Below are 21,698 nucleotides of genomic sequence, written 5' to 3'. Positions count from 1 at the left end.
TTTTTAGAAATATTCTTAAGTACTGAAGGTCTGAAGTTTAGCATAAAAATATTTAGGTGATGGGTGTTTTACCCTTATTTCATGTATTATTTTGAAATCTAATGGCTTCACCCTGGGCAGACTATGAATACTGCATAAAATCCTAGAATGGAAGAACTGGAAGAACCTTGGAGAACATCTAGAATGCAGAACTACATATCTGAGATAGACAAGAGATCCAGCCTCCAATAAAGAAGAGTCTGCCATCTCTAAAGAAAGACATTTCCACTGCTGAATAGAGTTCATTGTTATACATTTGTTCTCAATGTCCAAATAAATCTGCAATTAGATCTGCAATTAAATCTATAATTAAATCTGTAATTTAAGACCACTGTTTTTGGAAAAACCCTGAACAGAACTTTTACAGCTTCTATTTGTCAATCTCTCTGTAGAGATTTATCATGCCCCCCATTCCAATCCTTCAGACTAAACATATTCAGTGCTTCCAACTGTTCTTATATACATTTATTCTTCTAGGACCTTTATCTGCTTTGATTTCCTCTAGACATATTCCAACATTTACATGTCTTTTCTAAAATGTGTATAATATTCCAGAGCAGTTTGATTAACGTAGAACAGAAAGGAACTATACTTCTGTTGATGCAGTCTAGGATTACATTTACTTTTTTCCACAGCTGTTAGTGGGCTTAAGGAGTACTGAGAACTTCCCCACCGTGTCTTTAACAGAGCCTGGGCGTCATTTTAGTCAGATCTTCATGTCTGTGGCAACTGCTCTTCCTCTGGGCACCAGAACTGTTATCATCCATCAAAAAGGGCCTGGAATATATTCTAAAGCTCAACAAACAAAGAGCTATTCTAGGCAAGCTGGGCTCTTTGCATAGACTGATTGGATAAAGAACAAGCTACAAATGTTGACCTGTCCATTTTTTTCTTTTATCTCCATGCATTCAGCTGAAAATAAGCTTCCTTGTATTTGAATAAAACTATTACTCTCCATGTGAATTGGGACCATGTTTTATAGTGTACTGAGAAATAGTTTATGTTTAATTGAGGACACTCACCTTCATACTTTCCATATGAAAGTTGATGCAAGTAAGAAATAGGATTGTTTGTGTGGCCGTGTCATTTATCCATCTTTAAACTCTATTTGGTCAAATGGAAATATACCACTAAGTAGGAGGCGATATTTACTACATATCTACCATTTATTTCTCTCCCCATTTCACAAGATATTTTAAATATTGCACTGTGATATGCTATCAACCAATAAATGCCTCTGAATTCTGGATTTAAAAGAGCAAGCAGGTAAGAGAAGTTGATTTGTCCTCCAGGGAATCTTTAGAAATTTGGGTTGAGGAATTTGATGAGAAAGCCAAAAGGACACATCTGTAGGGGGTAGCATCATTAAACAATCACAGGCCTGAAGAATTGGTATATGTATAAGATCTGGTAACTCTCCACCCCATTTCTCCCCAGCATTATCCCTAAATTAAAAAAGCCAGCTAGATTCATATAGATGCAGGACTTAATAATGGCAGGTAATCTCTGACATTTAAAGAAAACAATGTGCAGCTTCTTCAACATATACACTCCAAAGGTTTTCTGCCGAGGAGGAATGATGAAATGAAGTAATGCAGTAACAGCATTTAGCTTAATCAAATTTTATCTTGAAATTTGTTCAGCTGAAAACAGTCAACTGCAAAATCAGTAGCTCTGTGAAATTAAATATCTTTCTTCTCCATTGCCAAGTTCTAGGAGTTTGCCAGGTGGTAAGAGTCTTCCCAAATTATAACAAAATTGGAAAGATGGATAGATGTTCTTTCCTAATCTGTACAGGCATTGAAAAAAGGGACATGACCATTTTTCACGCATGACCATGGCAGCATCATCCCCATGGGCACGTGATTTACATTTACATCCAATTTACATTTGGATGTTTGATAGCTGGTTCATATTTATGACAGCGGCAGTGTCCCAGGGTCATGTTATAAACTTTTACAACCTTCTGACAAGCAAAGGCAATAGAAGCCAACTCCAATTAACAACCTTGTTATTAATTTAACAACTTCAGTGATTCATATAATGAATGTGGCAAGAAAAGAAGTAAAATGAGACTAAACTCGCTTAACAAATTTCTCGCTTAACAAATTTCTCACTTAACAACATAAATATTGGGCTCAATTATGGTTGTACATAGAGACTACCTGTATTTATTTTTATTTGGTACTACGACAGTTGGGATTCTTATTGAGGGGGAGGTTATCCTATTCTAGAAAACAGGCTTTGCGCTGTGAGTGCCTCAGTGTAAAACTCTAAGAGAAGTGCCTCAGTGTAAAATTCACAAGGGAGAAATAATTTTACTTAGTCTGTGAATTGAGCCAATCAAAAAGAAAGCTATAAAAGGGCTTTCAAATCCAAGACATTCTAAAGAAAAGGATTACTTAGGGAAGAAGATGCTTTTAATTTGTCTAAAACCGTTTTTCCTCAAATAAAGTTGTATTATTAGTGGGGGAGAAGGAGGTGGAGCGAAAGAGAGAAAAAAACTTCCTGTACTGCATAACAAACACTTGAAGGATAAAGATGCATTGAAATCTACTCTGTTGGATTAAATCAAGGAAAGAGAAAGTAAATGGCTGATCTGTATGATACACTAGTCATGACTTTCCTCCAGGCTTCAGCAATATACTGTAACTAGGAATTTTCTCTGGACCATTTTCATAATCTACTATTTAAAATGTTAAAAATAAAATTGACATTAATTTTAAACAATAGCATTCTATATGCACAAATTTCACAGGATAAGATTTAGAACATCGTTTTATTAAGTTTCAATATATTGCTTAGAAGAACAAACTGTAAAATTGCCCTGCAGATTATTTTTCTTGCCATAGAAACCAAATCTGAACAAAGCACAAGACTCTTATAGCCATAGGTTTACAAATTCCATATTCTCTCTCTCTCTCTCCCCCCCCCCCTCTCTCTCTCTCTCTCTCTCTCTCTCTCTCTCTCTCTCTCTCACACACACACACACACACACACACACACACACACACACACACACACACACACACACACACACGACTCTAATTAGGATTGAAATTCCCCTGTCACTTTGAACAGCCAAGTAAAGTAGAAAATTTCCAATGCTAACACAACCAATGTGATTCACTTCCCAGAAAAGATCCCTGGTCAGTTTTCTTTATCATGATGTATGCTCAAGAGTAGTAGTCGGAAGAAAAACTAGCTTGGTTAAAGGCAATTTTACCAAAATATTTGGGACTCAAATTATTAGCTAACAAGCACAGGTTTCATAACTGTATATAAATGGCTTTTTACTATGCCTTATGGACAAATTTTAAAAATCAATGTATCCGTTTGGCTGGATAGCTTAGATCAGTGATGGCAAACCTTTTTGTCGTTGCATGCTGAAATCCATAATGCAATGAGCACGGGACTCCCCATGTGCTCCCCCTGTGCATATGCGTGTGACACCACATGTGCGCCCTGCCCCCCGCACATGCATCCATGACTCCCATGCTCCCCCACATGCACATGCGACCCCTCTGTATGTGCTCCACCCCGTGCCCATTTTTGCCTTACATGTTGGTGCAGGTGGCTTTTCAGGCCCAAAATAGGACGCAGGTGCCCCCCCATACCCTGTTTTGGGCCTGGAAGACCTCCTGCACCAACTTGGAAGCCAAAATGGGGCGCAAGCTCCTAAAATGCAATATGAGAACCCTCCCCCCTTGTGCATGCACTACCCCTGCTCATGCATACGTGCATCCCCCACATGCACCCCTAAGACCATGTGGCCGGTGGGAGACGCACATGCATGCATGGTGGAGTTGGGCTGGGGCAATGGCTGGCGTGCCCGCAGAGAGGGCTCCACATGACACCTGTGGCACATGTGTCATAAGTTCACCAACACGGGCTTAGATCTTATCTTTTATTTAATGCAATCTAAGAGAATTTTAAGACCAATTTATATAAACCTGCAAAATAGTATTTCTCTCATGAACTTCTTGAATGAAAAATGCCTGAGAAAACGAAGGGGAGTGTGTGGAGAAATCCCAGTTTTGCTTTTCTGACTTGATCAAGAATGACAAAGTCTGACTTGAACATAAATAGCTGAAGCTTGAAGCTTGCCTGGTATATTGCATAATATTTTCTCATTTTAAGAGAAAAATTTACAATTTCCTAAAGCCTTTATTTCCCAGATTCCCACCCCTGTAATGAACCATTGCTGATTCTGAACTAATACTGATAATCACTAGCCAAAATTGGCTATTTGAATTGTATGGTTATTCAGTATTTATATCCAAATTTAAGCAGCTCAGATAAACCATCACCACTTTTTTCATTATTTGTTTCATTCCAAAGCAGCTTGAAAAAATATTTTGCAACTTTGTCTAGAGACATTGACACTTTGACTGCAAATTACCAGTCCCTGAGCTTTCTGGTCCCTGATTTGTGAAGAGCTCACAATGAAAATCCTATCTACAAGATTTCCAGGCTGAGCTCCTTAGACAACAGATGGAATCACACGTGGACGTGAAAAGAAGGGATAAGCCATATAAAAATAAACTGATATGAAGAATAAGAGAAGAGAATACACTCACGTAGTTCTTCCTGGTGTCTCTCAGTCTGCTCAAAATAGTGACGGAGCTCTTCTGTAATTTCCATGTTGTCAAGATCACATTCTATGTCCTCTTCACTTTCAGATTCTGAATTTGTTTCAGAATCTTTCTCTGCTGCTCTCCTTTTTCTGACATAATGCAGGCCATCCTGAGGTCTTGGAGGACGCCGTGGTTTGCTGTCTGAGGTGGAGAATGAAGATGGACCAGTTCTCCCTGGAACATTTTCATCCCAATCAGAATAACGTTGATGTTGTTCGGAAGGATGAAGTGATGGATTATATACTAATTCCATAGCTTTCCTATAAGCGTTTTTATGTCTATACATCCACTCCATAGCTTCATTGTAATGTTTCCAATATCTTGCATACATTTTTTGAAAATACCATGGTCCTTTATCTTGACATAAAAAATTAGCCTAAAAAGAAAAATAAAGTTCAGCAGGGTAAGATTTCATTCTTATACAATGTTTTGTAACCATCCTATGTATGTAGAAAACAAATATTTGTTGCAGCCAATGTTCCCTCTAAGGTGCGCGGCTGCGCACATGGCAAGAAAACACCGAGCAGCAGTTTGCAACTGCCAAGCAGTGATTTCTACCGTCTCAGGCTCTGGAAGCTGAGAAGGTCCTTTGCAGGCGGCTAGAACTGGCCGCCCGCAAAGGACCTCCCCGGACTTGTTTTGATGAGTGCGAGGCGGCTGACGGTAGTTTGCGCTGGCCGTGCCCGGTCAAACTATCGTCAGTCACCCCGTGTTCAACAAAGCAAGCCCGGGGAGGTCATTTGTGGGCGGCCAGTCCTAGCCGCTTGCACCTGGTACTGAGGCTAAAGTGAACCCCCAAAGCCCCCGCCGCCACTAGAATAACTGCTGCCTCCTCCTCCTCCAACAACACCACCACATTTGCTGTCCGACGCTGTAGCTGAGGTGAAGCTGCCAAAGCTCCCGCCGGTGCCCCCGCCTGTGGCAGCGGTGCCTCCCCCTCCGCTCGGAGCACCTGAGCTGGGCACCGTGTTACCTCTGCCCCCTCCTCCTCCGCCATGCTTTTGAGGAGCCATGAGGCCGCGGGAGCCAGTAGGAAGGTGGCGGAGGGGGCGGGAGCAGGAAATAAAGGTCCCATGGCTTCTCAAAAGCACGGCAGAGGAGGAGGCGGCGGCAGGGGTAACCCAGAGCCCAACTCAGGTGCTCCGAGTTGAGGGGGAGGCGCCGCTGCTGCTGCCATGGGCAGGGACGCCAGCGGGTACCTTGAATTAAGCGGGTACCTTGAATAAACATAATAATAAACATAATAAACATAACTTTGAGTTTCAAATAATACTGATTTCGTTGTTGTCTTAGGTGACATCTGTGAAAAAAAATCAGGTGCTCAGGCATGAAAATGTGCCGCTCAAACACTATACTTTTCTGCTCACACTGAAAAAAAATTAGAGGGAACATTGGTTGCAGCATGGCATAGCATATTACTTTACTATAAAACATGAAAGAATGGGAAATACACAGATAAATGTCCTCTCCTCTCCTACCCCAAAACTATTACTCAGTCTCATTTTTAAATATATCATTAAACAGATTACCACCAGAAATGGGATGTAGAAACATTCCAACAATGATAATTATGAATACATTCTTGCTGCTCCTACATATATTTATGTCTATAATAGCTTTTTATCTCACTATTAGGGCTGTCAAAAATAAGAGAATCTACCAATTCACCAGATATCTAAAATTTCTTCGGTGCAAGAAAGAAGGAAGGAAGGAAGGAAAGGAGGAAGGAAGGAAGGAACAATGAGAGGGAGGGAAGATCTGAGGACTTGGCCAACAGAAGCCCTGCTGCCCTTTCACCATCCCCTTGTCTCCTCCTCCTGCCATCTCCTAGTAATCTCCCATCCTATCACTGAGGATGCTTTGGTTACAAAGCTGGGTCTCCTTGCGTGGAGAGTGGGCCTTTCCCTGATCCACACACATTGCCCTCTCGTACACACCATGACCAACCTGGCCAAGGAGAGCAATAAAGCAGCAGCAGCCTCGAAGAGGTAAGTGCAGCTGGCCACCCCCTTGAGGAAGTAGGGCTCAGCTGCGGGGTCCTGATGCCCTGGGAGGCTTGAGGGCCAGGATGGGTGCTTGCCCTCTGCTGCCTAGTTCTCTGGACAGCCTGTGCCACCATCCGAGGGTCTTCTGAGTGGTGTGAGAGGGATGGCAAGGCTCCTCTGGAGGACAACTGTTTGGCCTTCTCCCTGGTCTCGCCTTCCTCCGCTGGAGACAATGGATCCCTCCAACCCCACCCAGGCCACCACAGGCACCCCCAACATGAGTGATGTCGAGCTGGCCATGCCCCACTCCTGAGGTCAAACACAACCCTGATGCAATCCTCAATGAAATTGAGTCTGTCATCCCTGCGTTAGAGGAACATTATATTAATGCCATCATTATATTAATCTGTTTAAAAGATAAAGGTTTTATGAGCCCAGATTCTGTATTTTGCCCAGAAGGGAAAGGAAGAGCCAGAAGTCTTCCAACACAATTCCTTGCCAATTAAAACAAGGAATGTTAATCTAACAAATCTTTGAAATTCTATTCAAAGCTAGTAATCAAGCCTCACATTCCCCTTCCTTAATATATAACATGTGGACCATGCATCCATTGCCTGAAAAGCATGCTTAGCAATTGTGAAGCAATTTTATTTTCTGGGTTATAGCAACTGGAACGTCGTCATCAAAGATTGCTAGATTTTGCATCTCTCCTCTCCATTACTGTCAACTACTTTGCCTAGGAGGTTGAATAAATTACCTACAGATAGTCAAGAAAGAATTGCCCAGATTTTTTTTTTGTTTGTTCATTTGTTTTGGGTACTATTTTACAGTAAATCCTTGACTGACCTCAATTTAATAGTCTCAAATATGCTGAACATGTTATTTGCTTAAATTATTCATTAAATCAAGAGTTTACTGCCATATATTATTTGCATGAATTATGCAATTTCCCAAATAATGATGATTGGTGCAAACCAGAGGTAGATTGCTAATCTTTTTACTACTGGTTCAGAAGCGGGACGCTTCTGTGCATGCGCAGAAGTGTCTGGGCGGAGCCTCCCGCCGCCGCTACTACCGGTTTGGCCGAACCGGCAGCAACCCACCTCTGGTTTAAACCATGTATATTAGGATTTAATAGGCATTAAGGTTAATGGACATCCCTCTACCTGAATGTGCCATTAAATTAAAGTTTTACTGTAGTTAAATCTTCTTTAGAAAAAAAAAATAGAAACAGAAATTTAGTCTTATTCTACCTAAAATGTATCCAGCATTTAAGTTAGGTACAGAATCTTCTTGAATACAAGTAGGGCACAAAACTGTTCATCATAGTCCAATATTAAATTCAGCATTTGTTAGAGGTGAAAGTCAAAATTAAAAAGGTGAATATAGCCTGTTGCAAAGAAAATGCAGATGTTATGACAAATAATAATGGAGTTTATAGGATTAGAGTTTTGATTATTTCATGGGAAAGCCTAGATCAGTCCAGTAAAATACAGGTAGTTTTCAATTTACAACAGTTCATTTAATGACCATTCAAAGTCACATCATCACTGAAAAAAGTTACAGGACCATTTTTTACACTTATGAATAACTGTTGCAGCATCCCCATGGTCCTGTTATCAAAATGTAGACACTTGGCAACTGACTCATATTTATGACCTTTGCAGTGTCTTGAGATCATGTGACTTTTTATGACCTTCTGACAAGCAATTCAATGGGGAATTAAGTGAATCTGTTAACAATTGCAGTGATTCAGTTAACAATTATGCCAAGAAAAATTGTAAAATGGGGCAAAACTCAATGTCTCACTTAACATAAAATTTGGGCTCAATTGTGGTTGTAAGTTGAGGACTATCTGTACATGCTACAGAAGAACTGGTCCTAAATTCCAACTTGGCCCCAGGTAAGGGAAATGCAATAAATTCTTAAGCTCTGAAATTTTATACAACTCTTCAAACTATATTATATGCGCACCACTTATAATAAAAAAAACTTTAATTCTACAGAAAAGTAATCAAATCCAGTTTGATGACTAGATTTGGTTAAGACACCAGACTATAAAGCGGGAGATAATGAGTTTTAGTCCTGATTTAGACATGAAAGCTGGCTGGGTGACTTGTTAGTCACTCTCTCTTAGCCTAACTCACCTCACAAGGTTGTTGTTTTGGGAAGGTATGTTGGATATGTTTGCCTCCTTGAGTTATTTGTAAAATAATAAAGGTGGGAAACAAATATATGAATATAAATAAAAATGCAATTGTTCTCTTAACCCTTGGGGAAAGGAACTAGAATTTTAACTTGATGAATCTGCCTGGAACACTAAAAAAATGGTAAATTATGGGCAATTATTTAGAAGTGACTATATATAGTTGATAGATAGCATGACATACTGCATCATTTGAATTCTATAATATTAATAAACACCCTTTTAGATTCTAACTGGTAAAGAAATGATGTTATCACAATTTGAATGCCAAGTGAATAAAAGCACACAGTTCTCTTTGCAGCATTACGAAAGTGATTTGCCATTGCCTTTTTCCTATATAAATATATATATTCCCCTAATATTCCCTGGTAGTTCCTCATCCAAGTGCTAGTAAGGCTTGTCCCTGTTTAACTTCTAAGAACAAAATTAGCCAGGTGCTGCCACCTGCTGAAACTGGTACACATAATCATCTCTGTACAACTGTTGTACATCTAGCAATTTTAATTTCCTCTAATCCAGGGGTGTCAAACTCGATCGCATCACGGGCCGTATCGTGACATATTGGGATGTTTTTTGCATTTGCTGAGTCAGGGCGAGTGTGGCCTGCGTGGGCTGTATTTGGCCCATGGGCTGCCAGTTTGACAAGCCTGCTCTAATCCCTTGCAGGACCTTCTCCTACTTGGGAACTGAGGTAGAATAGCGTAAGACTTGTCAGAGGCAGTGGTCTTTCCATATACTCTAAAAAAAAATCTGTTCAAAATCTGGCTGGGTCTGGAGTACACCCATTGGTCCATAGGCCAATAGAGATTAGGTGTAAAAGCAAATGGAGAGGTAAGCTTACTTCTGCATTATTCATTCAAGCTTATTTGATATTGTAATTTACCCACAGGCATTTTAATTCTTCTATTTGTTTCAAAGATTGATTTTGAATTGGAAAAGCATATTCTTTACCTATTTTAGTTGTTATGGTAGAGCAGCTGATTTGTTGCATTATTAACATAAATATATCTAGTACTCACACACATATGGAAAATATGATCTTAACAAAACTATAGAATAGACCTGGAAAGGACCTTGGAGGTCTTCTAGTCAAGGCCCCTGCTCAAGCAGGAGAACCTATACTATTTCAGATAAGTGGCTGTCTAGTTTCTTCTTAAAAACCTCCAGTGATGGAGCGCCCACAATTTCTGAAGACAAGCTATTCCATTGGTTAATTGTCCTCACTGTTAGGAACTTTCTCCTTAATTCCAGGTTGCTTCTCTCTTTGGTTAGTTTCCAATAATTGTTTTTTGTCCTGCCCTCTGGTTCTTTTTAGAAGAATTTGACCCCCTCTTCTTTGTGGCAGTCCCTCAAATACTGGACTACAGCTATCATGTCACCCGTAATTCTTCTTTTCTTTAGACTAGCCAAACCCAAATCCTGCAACAGTTCTTCATATGTTTTAGCCTCCAGGCCCTTGATCATCTTAGTTCTCTGAACTTTTTTCAAGGTCTCAACATCTATTTTGTAGTACAGTGACCAAAATTGGTTGCAGTATTCCAGGTGTGGTCTTACTAGGGCTTTATAAAGTGGTACTAGCACTTCATGTAATGTTGACTCTATGCCTCTGTTTATACAACCCAGGATTGTATTAGCTTTTTTGGCTGCTGCTGCACACTGCTGGCTCATATTCAAGTGATCATCCACTAGGACTCCAAGGTCCCTCTCACAGTTTTTGAGCCAGGTCTCGCCTAATCTGTACTTATACCTTTGATTTTTCCTGCCTAAATGTAAAAGTTTGGTTTTCTCCACATTAAAATTCATTTTATTGGATAGGACCCATTGTTCAAATTTGTCAAGATCTTTTTAGATCCTGAACTTGTCTTCGGGAGTGTTAGCTATTCCTGCTAGTTTAGTGTCATCTGCAAATTTGATGAGTTAACCTTCTATTCCCTCATCGAAGTCATTTATGAAGATATTGAAGAGCCTGGGCCTAAGACGGAGCCTTGTGGTACCCCACTACTTACTTCTCTCCATGTGGATGTAGTACCATTAAGGACTACTCATTGAGAATAGTTTGTCAGCCAGCTACAAATCCATCTGGTGGTGATGTTGTCTATTCCACATTTTTCTAGCTTACGAAGTAGATTGTGGTCTACTTTTTTGAATGCCGTACCAAAATCTACGCATACTATGTCCACAGCATTTCACTGATTTACTAATTTAGTCACTTTATTAAAGAATGAAATAATTGGTTTGACATGATGTTTTTAACAAATCCATTCTACTAGTTATAACTTTATTTGCTTCTAGTTGTTCAAGATCTGTTTCTTGATTATCTTTTCCAGGATCTTTGCAGGTATTGATGTTATACTGATTGGTCTGTAGTTTCCTGGGTTTGTTTTTTCCCTTGTCTTGAAGATGGGAACCACATCAGCCCTTTTCCAATCCTCAGGTACTTCCCCAGTGTTCCAGGATTTTTGAAAGATGTACTACAGTGGTTCTGAGATAACATCTGCCAGCTCCTTCAGAACTTTGTGATGTAATCTGTCAGGCCCTGGTGATTTATATTCATCAAGGTCAGATAGGTGTCCTCTTATTATTTTCTTGCTTATTTTATTTTTTATTTATTTATTCAATTTTATAAATTTTAATAATAAAATTTATTTATTATTTATTTAACATACAAATTATTAAATGTATTTTTCCTGTTACATTGGCAAAACAATGAAACATCAAATATTCCCTCAAAATGATTTTCTTCTGAAGAACTAACTTACATTCAAAAGCTTCTATCTTAATACAGTAGAAGTATAAAATTGATGGATCTCATAAATATGATCTTAGAAACTGAGATTATTTAGGAACTACAATATGTTTATCACATATGAAAATCCACAATCTTGGGAGCTTGAGTTTCTTTTCAAACAAGAAATTTCTCTTCTTAGCTTGAAGATCCTGGAAAGTATCTTGTTGCACAACTGCTATCTCACTATGGCATGTAGCAACAGGCTTGTAAGTACACAGTTCACATATTAGTATTTTGAATATTTCTTTAGCACATTGGCATTAATTTGATTAACAATTGTTTATATAATTATATAACCCTATATAAGAATCACATTTTTATCTGTAAGCATTTCATGTTGCCTCATATAGTGTGTAACTTGAAAAACAACTTTTTCAATTTTATAATTTTTTATAGTGTATTAGATAGTATGTCTGTCTGTAACAGCATCCCTCGTACAAATAAAAGTTTTGATGAAGACTATTCTTTTTAAATATCATCAATAGTGTGATAAATATCTAAATGTTTTGTTTGGGTTGACTTTTCTGTGAACTACAAATACATTCTCAAACCCTTTTCCCTCTTGGAACACTGAAAAAGTTCCATTAAAACATCACTGTTTGAAATATTTATTGATCTGTCAGCTGAGCAATAAGCTGTGCTTCAGCATCATAATGCATGTTTTTAGTATAATATTTCATTGAAATCTTATCATTTGAGTGGAATTTTAAAAGTATTCTATTATTCAACTCCAAGAATTTCTCTGCAGAATTCTAATATTGTTGGTTTTATCATCTGTTTTGTGTATTAAATATTGGTATTTCACATTTAGTAATTTGCAAATGAAATTTTAAAATAACAGAATTGAAAGGCATCTTGGAGTCTTCTAGATCAACCTCCTGCTCAGGCAGGAAACCCTATATGATTTCAGACAAATGATTGCCCAATCTCTTCTTTAAAACCTGCAATATTGGAGCACTTACAACTTCTGGAGGCAAGTCATCCCACGGATTAATTCTTGTGTCAGGAAATTCTCCTTAGTTCTAGGTTGGTTCTCTCCTTGATTACTTTCCATTCATTTCTTCTTGTCCTGCCTTCAGATGTTTTGGAGAATAAGTTGATTCCTCTTCTTTGTGGCAGCCCCTTAGATACTGAAAGATATGGCTATCATGTTCACTCCTAGTCATTCTTTTCATTAAACTAGACCTATCCAATTCCAGCAACCATTCTTATGTTTTAGATTGCAATCCCCTAATCATCTTTGATGCTCTTCTTGGCACTGTTTCTAGAGTCTCAACATCTTCTTTGCATCATGGCAACCAAAACTGAATGCAGTATTCCAAGTGTGGTGCCAAATTCCAAAGCTGAACAGTGCTACTATTTGCCAAAAGAAACATGTTTTGATTAAGCTTTCCTTAATACAATCTCTTGAAAATGCTCTTAGATGTTGATATCTCTACTGTATAGAATTTCAGTTTACACCTTTCATCTTCAATCTTCTTTAAACCAGCTATTATCTGTCCATCTTTAGCATGCCAATTTGAGGTTGATTTTTTTTTCTGAATTCAGAGGTCTTTAGGAAGATCTTGTTTTTTCATGTCTGTTTCCATCTTCTATATAGGTAGTCCTCAATTTACAATAGTTCGTTTAGTGACTGTTCAAAATTACAATTACATTGAAAAAAGTGATGTATGACCATTTTTCACTCTTAGGACTGTTGCTGCATCCCCCATGTCACGTAATCAAACTTCAGACTCCTGGCAACTGACTCATATTTATGATGGTTGTGGTGTACAGGGGTCAGGTGATCTCCTTTTGCAACCTTCTGACAGTCAGTCAATGGGGAAGCCAGATTCACTTAACAACCATGTCATTAATTTAACAACTGCAGTGATTCACTCAACAACTGTGGTAAGAAAGGTTGTAAAATGAGTCAAACTTCACTTAACAAATATCTCACTTAGCAACAGAAATGTTGGACTCAATTTTGATCATATGTCTAGTACTAACTGTACTGATATTTTTATAAATGATGTTTTAATATTGTTCTAAGTCTTTCCAATTGTTCTCTGAAATTCTTTAAGTTCATTCTTGAGAAATTGTCTTTCTTGGCTTTGACTTCTCTTCTTTTCTCTTGTTGGAAGTTTCCATGGCTTATTCTGACATCCAGTTTGGTTTCTGCTGTTTCCTGGTCTTTGGCAGGCTCTTTTCACATGGACTCTTGACAACTTCTGGTTGTCAAGTTTAAAATGTATGAGGATCTAGAGAACCAACTACCATAAGTTCTTCAGCCTAAACTGGCACATCCAATAACCAAGACAGTCCTTACAATAATAAATATTTCATTGCTCTGGAGAACGCTCCAGTGTCTTATATCACAAAAGGTCAATGAAATTGCAAAGCAAAGGCAAAGGTTGTATTTAAAATGGTTGAAGCTGCTGAATACAGCTACCTTCTAGGGCCTCTCCAGGTGATGTAATATATAAAACCTGGGAGTTCCAAATGGATAGATATCTGTCTGCCTGCTTTACCTATTCTTTGAAGAAAAGCTATTGCAAGTGCTTGTCCAGAAAGTCCAGTCACATGCATATGTGCATGTATGTTCAAAAGTGCCCCCGTCCTCCATTATGTAAATGCCCCTATAATTTAAGTCAAGAGAGCTGCATTTCATTCAGCACTATGGAATCTTCTATTTCACTTTTAAGAGTGAAAAACATATTCTTATTTCAATGGGAAAAAAGGTTAAACACCACACAATCAACTAACTTTCTGTATCATGAATATATGTCCTGCTCACCAAATCTCAGAAGTTGACAAGATTGATTTCTCTAAATGCCATTTTAGCCCAAACGTTTAAGAATACATTAATCCTGGAAGCCTAAATGTACTTATTCTTGGTATTCAGTTTTAACAAATGAATCTTAAGAGGTCAATCTCCTTTTGTTTATGGCTACTTTCACTTTCTGGTTCCCAGGGACCAGTAGGACATACTGTCAGACACATTTGAATACAAGTTTCTCCTCCACTCTCAAACATCTCTGAAAAGCTTTATTTTGGGAGAGGGGGAGGAAACTTGACAATGGATTCAGTCTCTATGCCACTGAAGTTAATGGCAACATTCCCATTATTTTAATCGCCCAGGACTACACAAAAGCCTTTTGAAGACACAGTTTGCAAGGACAAGAACAAATTGCTCCAAAGATTAGCTTATTTTGCATACAACTTTTCCTCCTTGTTAATGTTATTGGCAATTACTTTTTTGTGTTTCTACTTACTTAAAAGCAATCACCCATCAAAAGAGATAAAAAAATCCCCTAAAACTCAGAATTCAAGTTTATATTTAACATAATATCTTTTGGATGCAAATATCAGAATTCAGCCCTAGTAAGAAAGAAATCCATTAGTCTAATGCTACGCCTGATATCCTAACTTAATCTTCTTTAATTTAGCATCCTTCAGATGCAAACCTCCATCACCACAAGTTCATGGCACATGTAGGTTATTTTATTCTAACTTGTTGATTTGCATATGCTAACAGTTGCTACTAGGATATTTTTAGAACCTGAGAATTTGTAGCTGTATGCACTTTATCAGAATCTTTTTTTTGTAGATTCTAAATAAAATAAAAATGTTTTTTTCCTAATAAAGTGCACCGTCACAAATTTCCATGAAAAAACCCTCTTTTATTCTATTTTTATTTTATTTGTATGGAAGGAATGGGTTAGTTCAACCAGTAAAAAAACTGAAAACTCCAGTAAAGGAAATCACATTATTTGTTAAATTGCAAAATATTAACGTAGTTTCTAAAGCTTATTTGGGTGGCAACTTCACTGAAAAAAAGGTATAGCTGGCAGATTTGCAAAGCTGTTGTTAATTGTGAAGATGGACAGAAAAGATAGTTTCAACTGATTAGTATTGTGATTCTGATGCAAAGCTGAACTTTTTTGAGGGAGAACAAAACAGGATAGAAGTGATCTGCGAAAACTTCTAGTTTAAATAGAATGTTAATAAAAATCTCAATATTTTAAACATTTAAATATGGTACTTCAAACCTTTTTTGTAAATCTAGCATGATTATGGAGCTAGTAGTGGTTAAGACATCAGGCTAGAAATCAGAAAACTACTCAGTTCTAGTTTCATATTAGGCACAAAGCCTAATATGGTTACAAGGGTAACCCTGAGCCAATCATTCTCTCTAAGTCTTAGAAAGAAGACAATGGCAAATCATAAAAACAACTTGCCAAGAAAACTGCAGGGATAAGTCAAAGCACTACCAGAAGTCCAGAACTGATTTGAAGACAAACACATCGAGAAGATGATTATAAAGAACATACTGGCCTTTCTAAACCTTGAAGAAATTGTATTATGTATTTCTCTAGAAGCTACAAGGAATAAAAACAACCAGAAACATGAAAGACAATTATAATGCTGGTTACTTGTAAGATTCTGATGAGAACAACTTCTTGAGTTTAGTATCCTAAGAGATGTCAGACTAGAAATTTTATTACTAAAAGGGGAACAAATGGACAATTTCAGGTTAGGAAATACTGAAAGTACCAAGTTGGAAAGAGGTGAATATATAAGCCTACAATGTTTTTGTGCATATAGATGCAAAAATAATGCCACTTATTTATAACAATCAAAATACCATTTGTTTAACTTCTGTTCCAGTGATGTGGTTATAGAATGCATATGAATTTTCCCAATCACATATTCTATGTGGACATTAAATATGAAGAGCAAAAGCCTAGTTGCTAGGTATGGCACTATTGGAACAATGATAAGCAGATATATTGTATTAAATTAGATTAAAGTGATGGACAGAAGTGTAAAAGTCTAGGTTCTTATCTCCCTTAGGTACAGAATCTGGCTATAAGACTAGATTGGGAAAGCATCTATCTACCCACAAAACTGGAGCATGGGGGGAAATATTGACCCATAATTTTCCATGAAGAGTGCACGGATTATATATACACATATAAACATATCCACATACTCCTACCTCTTAAAAGCTAAAATACAAACCTTTTTTTTTTATTATAACTGCCTTCCATGATGATTACCAGCTCCACTTAGATTTATGTTCTTACCAAATTCTTTTATCATTTTAAAACTACTTATCTAATAGTTATTACTCTAATTTAATTTTAGAGCTCAACTTTCCACAAAAAAATAAAATACCCATAATTTCTATATTCAAAATATGACTGGAAGATAAATCACACCTCAGTACAAAGGTATAGAAAAGACATTACAGGATGAACTATTCTGTTTTCCAAACCTTTGATTCTGCATTCACTTTCCAAAATTTGCTGATTGAAGTTGCCATCATATTGTCTACTAATTTCAGTACTTACACTGCAAGCCAAAATGATTTCTGGTGACACCAAGTGCAAGTGTTGAATAATGGAGCAACTTTTTCTAAACTATTCTGCATTCTTTCCTCTTTTTTATTACTGTATGAAAGTCATTGACAATGATGCCCATACATGAGAACACCCATACATCCAAATGGACGTTAAATGGTTTCAGACGCAATTCAACTGGAATAAATATCTGTATCTAACTAACATGAAACAAATCAAATACATTAGCAATTATAAGGAAACAAATCTTACCATTGTCTATTGGTACACGTATCAGTGGTAACTGCGAACTAAAAGACAAAAAAAAAAAAAAAACCAAATCCAAATGGTTAAGTGGTTAAAGAGCAGCCATTTAAATTTCCACAGAATCAATTTATTTTTTAAAGCCCAAGTTAATTTAGGGTTAAGGTATCAAGTATTTTTTTTTAACTCTCTTCACTAAATGAGAATTTTGTTCCTTCTAATTTTATCATGTGAAGCAATATGTTAATTTTTAAGAGGCAAATTTTTTTATGAGTGATATAAAATACTTAGACAAAGCCTTCCAAAATACCAAAATATTTTTCAGATATTTTGCAATGCTGGAGCAAAACAATGTTTGGCAAAATGCCATTCTCACTTTCCATTTTATTCTTTTCAGTCTTATTATTAATTGTTCAACAAATTTACTTCAAGATAAATCCAACCCAACTTAACGAAATATACTTCTGATGAGACAAGCATAGAATTGCAATGTTGATATTCAATTTCCCATGTTCTCCAGGAAAAAAATATTTTAAACTTTGGGTGTTTACTGCCCAAAAAACTTATCTGGGAGTTTGTAAAATATGATGTAAACATGCTTTTCCTCAGAGTACATTTTAAAAACAGGATTGCTTTTTGTGACTTCAATCGTTGCCCTTTAGAATACTCTGACCCTTTCCTTCTAGAGTAAATGGTGCAGCTAAAAGAACAATCCATCCTTTCTGTAAAATTAATCTGTCCCATAAACAGCGAACACAACACTCATTTTGTGGTGGCAGTCATTTTGAACATCTCAAAGTTGAAAACATCCTTATGTCACAAGCAACTTTGGACATTGCCAATACTGAGCAGATGCAACCTCCCCCCCCCACACACATACAATAGAAGCTAAAGACAGATCTTAAGAACAGATAAGTTTTCCACTGAAAGAGGAGAGTATTCAGTTCCATCAATATTGCACTTCACTTGCACTGTAAAAATACACAAATAATGAAACAGTGAACAATTAAGACTGATCTGGGTAAAATCAGGAACCTCAAATCTCTATCCAGTAGAGGTTTTTCGCCTCCAAGCATTATAGCTCTGAATGAAAGGAGAGGGGTTTATCAGCCACCCCTCCCCTTTCATTAATTGGGACCACTTGCCATTGCCAACTTGCCATGGGACAATGTGCTGCAGGACAATTCAATTTAATTATTTAAGATAATTTAAAATATGTTAATTTTTATGATTTACATTTTGTTTTGTCCCTCCTTTGGCATCCTTTCTTGAATCTATTCCACTAGTTCTTCGATGTTAGTGTAATTCTTGTCCCAGGGCCAGTTGTCCCATGGCGAGTTGGTGAGGCGAGTTGGCTGTGGTGAGTTGTCGTAAACCTGCTATCAGGATGATCTCCATTTCAAGTAATTTCCAAATGAACAAGTGACCACAAGACAGCACAGAAAGGCAGCTAATATGAGGGTACATTTGAGAGCAATTGCTTGTTATTTGCATGCTACCTATATACAAGTTATATGCAGAAATATCTGAAATTTCACTATCCTACACAGAAAAAAACCCTATAATGTACTGCTTCTTCCATAATTTTGGAGAGCAAGAACAAAAATAAAGCCTGACATAATAAAATATCCATGGAGATTCTAATATATGTTAAGGTTGAACCACTTTTGAAATGTTTGGGTCTTATCGCTATTCAATTTGCCACAGAACTGGGGGCAGGGAAGGGCGAAAAAGAATGCAGATGCTCCAGAAACAGACTGTGAGAGCCCAGACCCACCAAAGTCACAGATGGAGGTGTCCAACAAAGAAATGAACTGTTCTCAAAACAAAAGGATGATTCATAATTGGACGTGACCAACGTGCTATGGGGAGGAGAAGCTATTGTTTAACTGTACAAGCATTGCACAGGAAAAACTATAGTTGGTTTTGATTCGTCAGTACCAAAATTGTGTATCCAATAAAGTTGTGCCTTTGGGATTGCAAAGTTCCTGAGAGTGCCTACTTTCTTGAGTTTGATAGTCGGGACCGTTGACAGTATACTTATGCTGTAGTTCAACAGTACCAGTTCCATTATCCAAAACAGATAGAAGACTTTTTTTTCTATAGTGATGTTAGCAGGTAATATTTTATATAAATCACCAAAAAGAATGGCCATTTCACAGAAGACTAAAACATTAGCCTTGTTAACAATTACTGTACTTCGAATTACTTGCCTATAAACTTTCCATACTAGTGTTTCTTAGCTAAGGTAGTGCACATAAAATTTGCTCTATCTGAGGGGAGAAACAGAATTTTTTAAAAAACCTGGGAAACATGCAAACTCTGCTCATGCACTTGTTTGAAAAGAGTAGGGCTCACATAAGATAGAAGATGGGGCATCCATGAAGTCTTTTCCTCCATCTTCCATATGGTCCCCTCATTTTTAAAATGTTGTAGGAGTTTGCAGCAGGCAGGAAGTTCATCCATTCTGTAGCTGTTGAGAAAGATGCATCTGCTCTGCTCTCTCCTGATTTTTAATTGCCAGAGGGAAGGATGGGTACCAAGGATACAAATGAGCTTACAGTGATGGATATGTAATATATGCCTGCTCTGTAAAGTAGGATTTTAATTTACTTGATTACATGTTATCCAACTATTATTATCACAAAGCAGTAAGGCTTTCACTTTAATTTTAATCAGCAATGTCCTTATTGTGCTAATGCATGAAGACTTTTGATTTCATGTTGATCAAAGTCAACAATATTTTTAATTATATAGGAAACTTTCCATTTCCAATTTGGGGTAATAATGAAGCAAATAAAAAGTCTCTCTGTTCTGGAGTAATGGTATTTTCCTGCTTATAGTTAATAATTAATTTGCATTAAAAACTACAATCCTACAACATTTTGCAACTCTAGAAAACTCTAGAGGCCTCTTGAGAGTCTTAAGGGTTAATGTGGACATGCGATAGTTTGTGTTAAATGAACTTGTTGGTGTCAATAATACTGCATATTGTACATTTTATGCAGAAGATGTGCCTAAAAGCAAGCTGTAGGAAGATAGCCACCATTCCAAATACAGCAATTTTAAAATTGCAACCATGCAACGTATTGCATGAATTTATACATGGATGTTTCATAACATATAACTGGATACCCTTCTTAGTAGAAGCAAACAGGATTGTAATTTAGGCAATTTAAAGGTCTTCCTCTTTCAGATGCAGATGGATTGCAATTCCCAAAGAATTCGGGGCGCCAAATTAGTTTTTTAAAAAACCCGTAATGCTGCTTGCAATTTTTTCTGGAAGTCCATTCGGTGAGTTTAACCTGCTAGTGGCTTCGCGTATCTCCAAATGCCGGTGGTCAACAAATTAGTCTGGGTCAAGGGTTTTTGTTTTCTTTAGCAAGAGAACGAAAACCTCCAAGCTACGGGATTCACAAGGAATGAGTGTAAACTCGAGTTTTCTCTTAGAAAGAGTCGCCGCTTTTCTGATGAAATTTTCTTAAACTTTTCAGGCGAAAGGGATTCGAGGGGGTTCAGATTAATTTTCCCTCCGCTTTCTCTTGGATCCTTTGTTTCCTCCCAAGCACCGCTGCGGCCATCTCGCCCGTAATCCGGTGCCTTCCAGATGCACTGGGTACAACGTGCCAGGGTGACCGCACATGATGGGAATTGCGTTACAAGACAACTGGTGGACACTGAATTGAGAGAAGTTACGCTAGACATTCCTGCAATGGAAGGTTGTTCCGTTTGCTTTGCCTCCCTGCTCTCTCTCTTTTCGCCATTAGAAAAGAAAAAATAGGGCAGAAACAACAAGGGCACATACTTGGTGTATTCGCCGCCCGATTAGAACCACGCAGCCTCTCTTCTTCGACCTATAGGCTCGGAAGAGGAAGAGGAGGATCTTACTGCCATTAGGAAGTAAACACAGTTACGATGCGTGAATATATGGGGCAGTGGCGCCATCTCTTGGTTCTAGATTATCAACGCCATCAAAATAATGGCTTCCCCCCCGACGTATTGTATGTTCTTTCTTATAGGGAACTCATTCTCCTGGACGGAATCCCGAGATAGCTATCCAACCTAGCAACATTTTCACTGAATAAAGGCAGGTGCAAAGGCTGTGAAAATTCTGGGGAAGAATCTAAAGCGGACGCTCCCTGGAAGCAGCAAAATAAAGAATGTACCAGTAAAAGAGAATATTTGTAGCTCGGGGTTGAATTAAACTGGCAACAAACCTCACTTCTTTCTAGTAATGTTTCCTAGTTTGGGCACTGAAACATTTTCAAGAAAAGCAAGCTCAGAGACCACCAAGACCCCACAATGAAGGTTGTGGCTGCTTAGCGCTTCAGTGAATATTATTTTATTGGATTAGAGACAAAAGAGGACAAATTGAATGGAGAGGTAGTGAAAATTTCTCTTTAACAAATGCTGCTTTCAGGGCCAACTCTAAATTCTGTGCATTCATGTTGAAGG

The 21,698-nt window shown here is 37.7% G+C and overlaps 1 protein-coding gene across 3 annotated transcripts in view; it reads right to left on the bottom strand.

Moving 5' to 3' along the window:
• GEMIN8 (gem nuclear organelle associated protein 8) overlaps positions 1 to 21,113 on the bottom strand; it is a 38,656-nt gene extending 17,543 nt beyond the window's left edge. For 2 of the 3 annotated variants that reach the window (XM_032226917.1, XM_032226919.1), the window contains exons 1-3: positions 21,049 to 21,113; positions 17,253 to 17,290; positions 4,620 to 5,052 (exon numbers count right to left, since the gene is read on the bottom strand). In XM_032226917.1, the coding sequence (XP_032082808.1) occupies positions 4,620 to 5,052; positions 17,253 to 17,255 (436 nt within the window). In that variant the 5' untranslated portion in view covers positions 17,256 to 17,290; positions 21,049 to 21,113. Of the gene's footprint in view, positions 1 to 4,619; positions 5,053 to 17,252; positions 17,291 to 18,479; positions 21,020 to 21,048 lie in introns of those variants that run through there. The other variant, XM_032226918.1, reaches the window with a different exon arrangement.
• Between the last annotated feature and the right edge of the window lie 585 nt (positions 21,114 to 21,698).

The sequence above is a fragment of the Thamnophis elegans genome, chromosome 11 (genome assembly GCF_009769535.1).
Source record: "Thamnophis elegans isolate rThaEle1 chromosome 11, rThaEle1.pri, whole genome shotgun sequence".
Lineage (NCBI taxonomy): Eukaryota > Metazoa > Chordata > Lepidosauria > Squamata > Colubridae > Thamnophis > Thamnophis elegans.
Note: the sequence above shows the minus strand (reverse complement) of the source record. Positions and strands in the feature narration are given on the sequence as shown.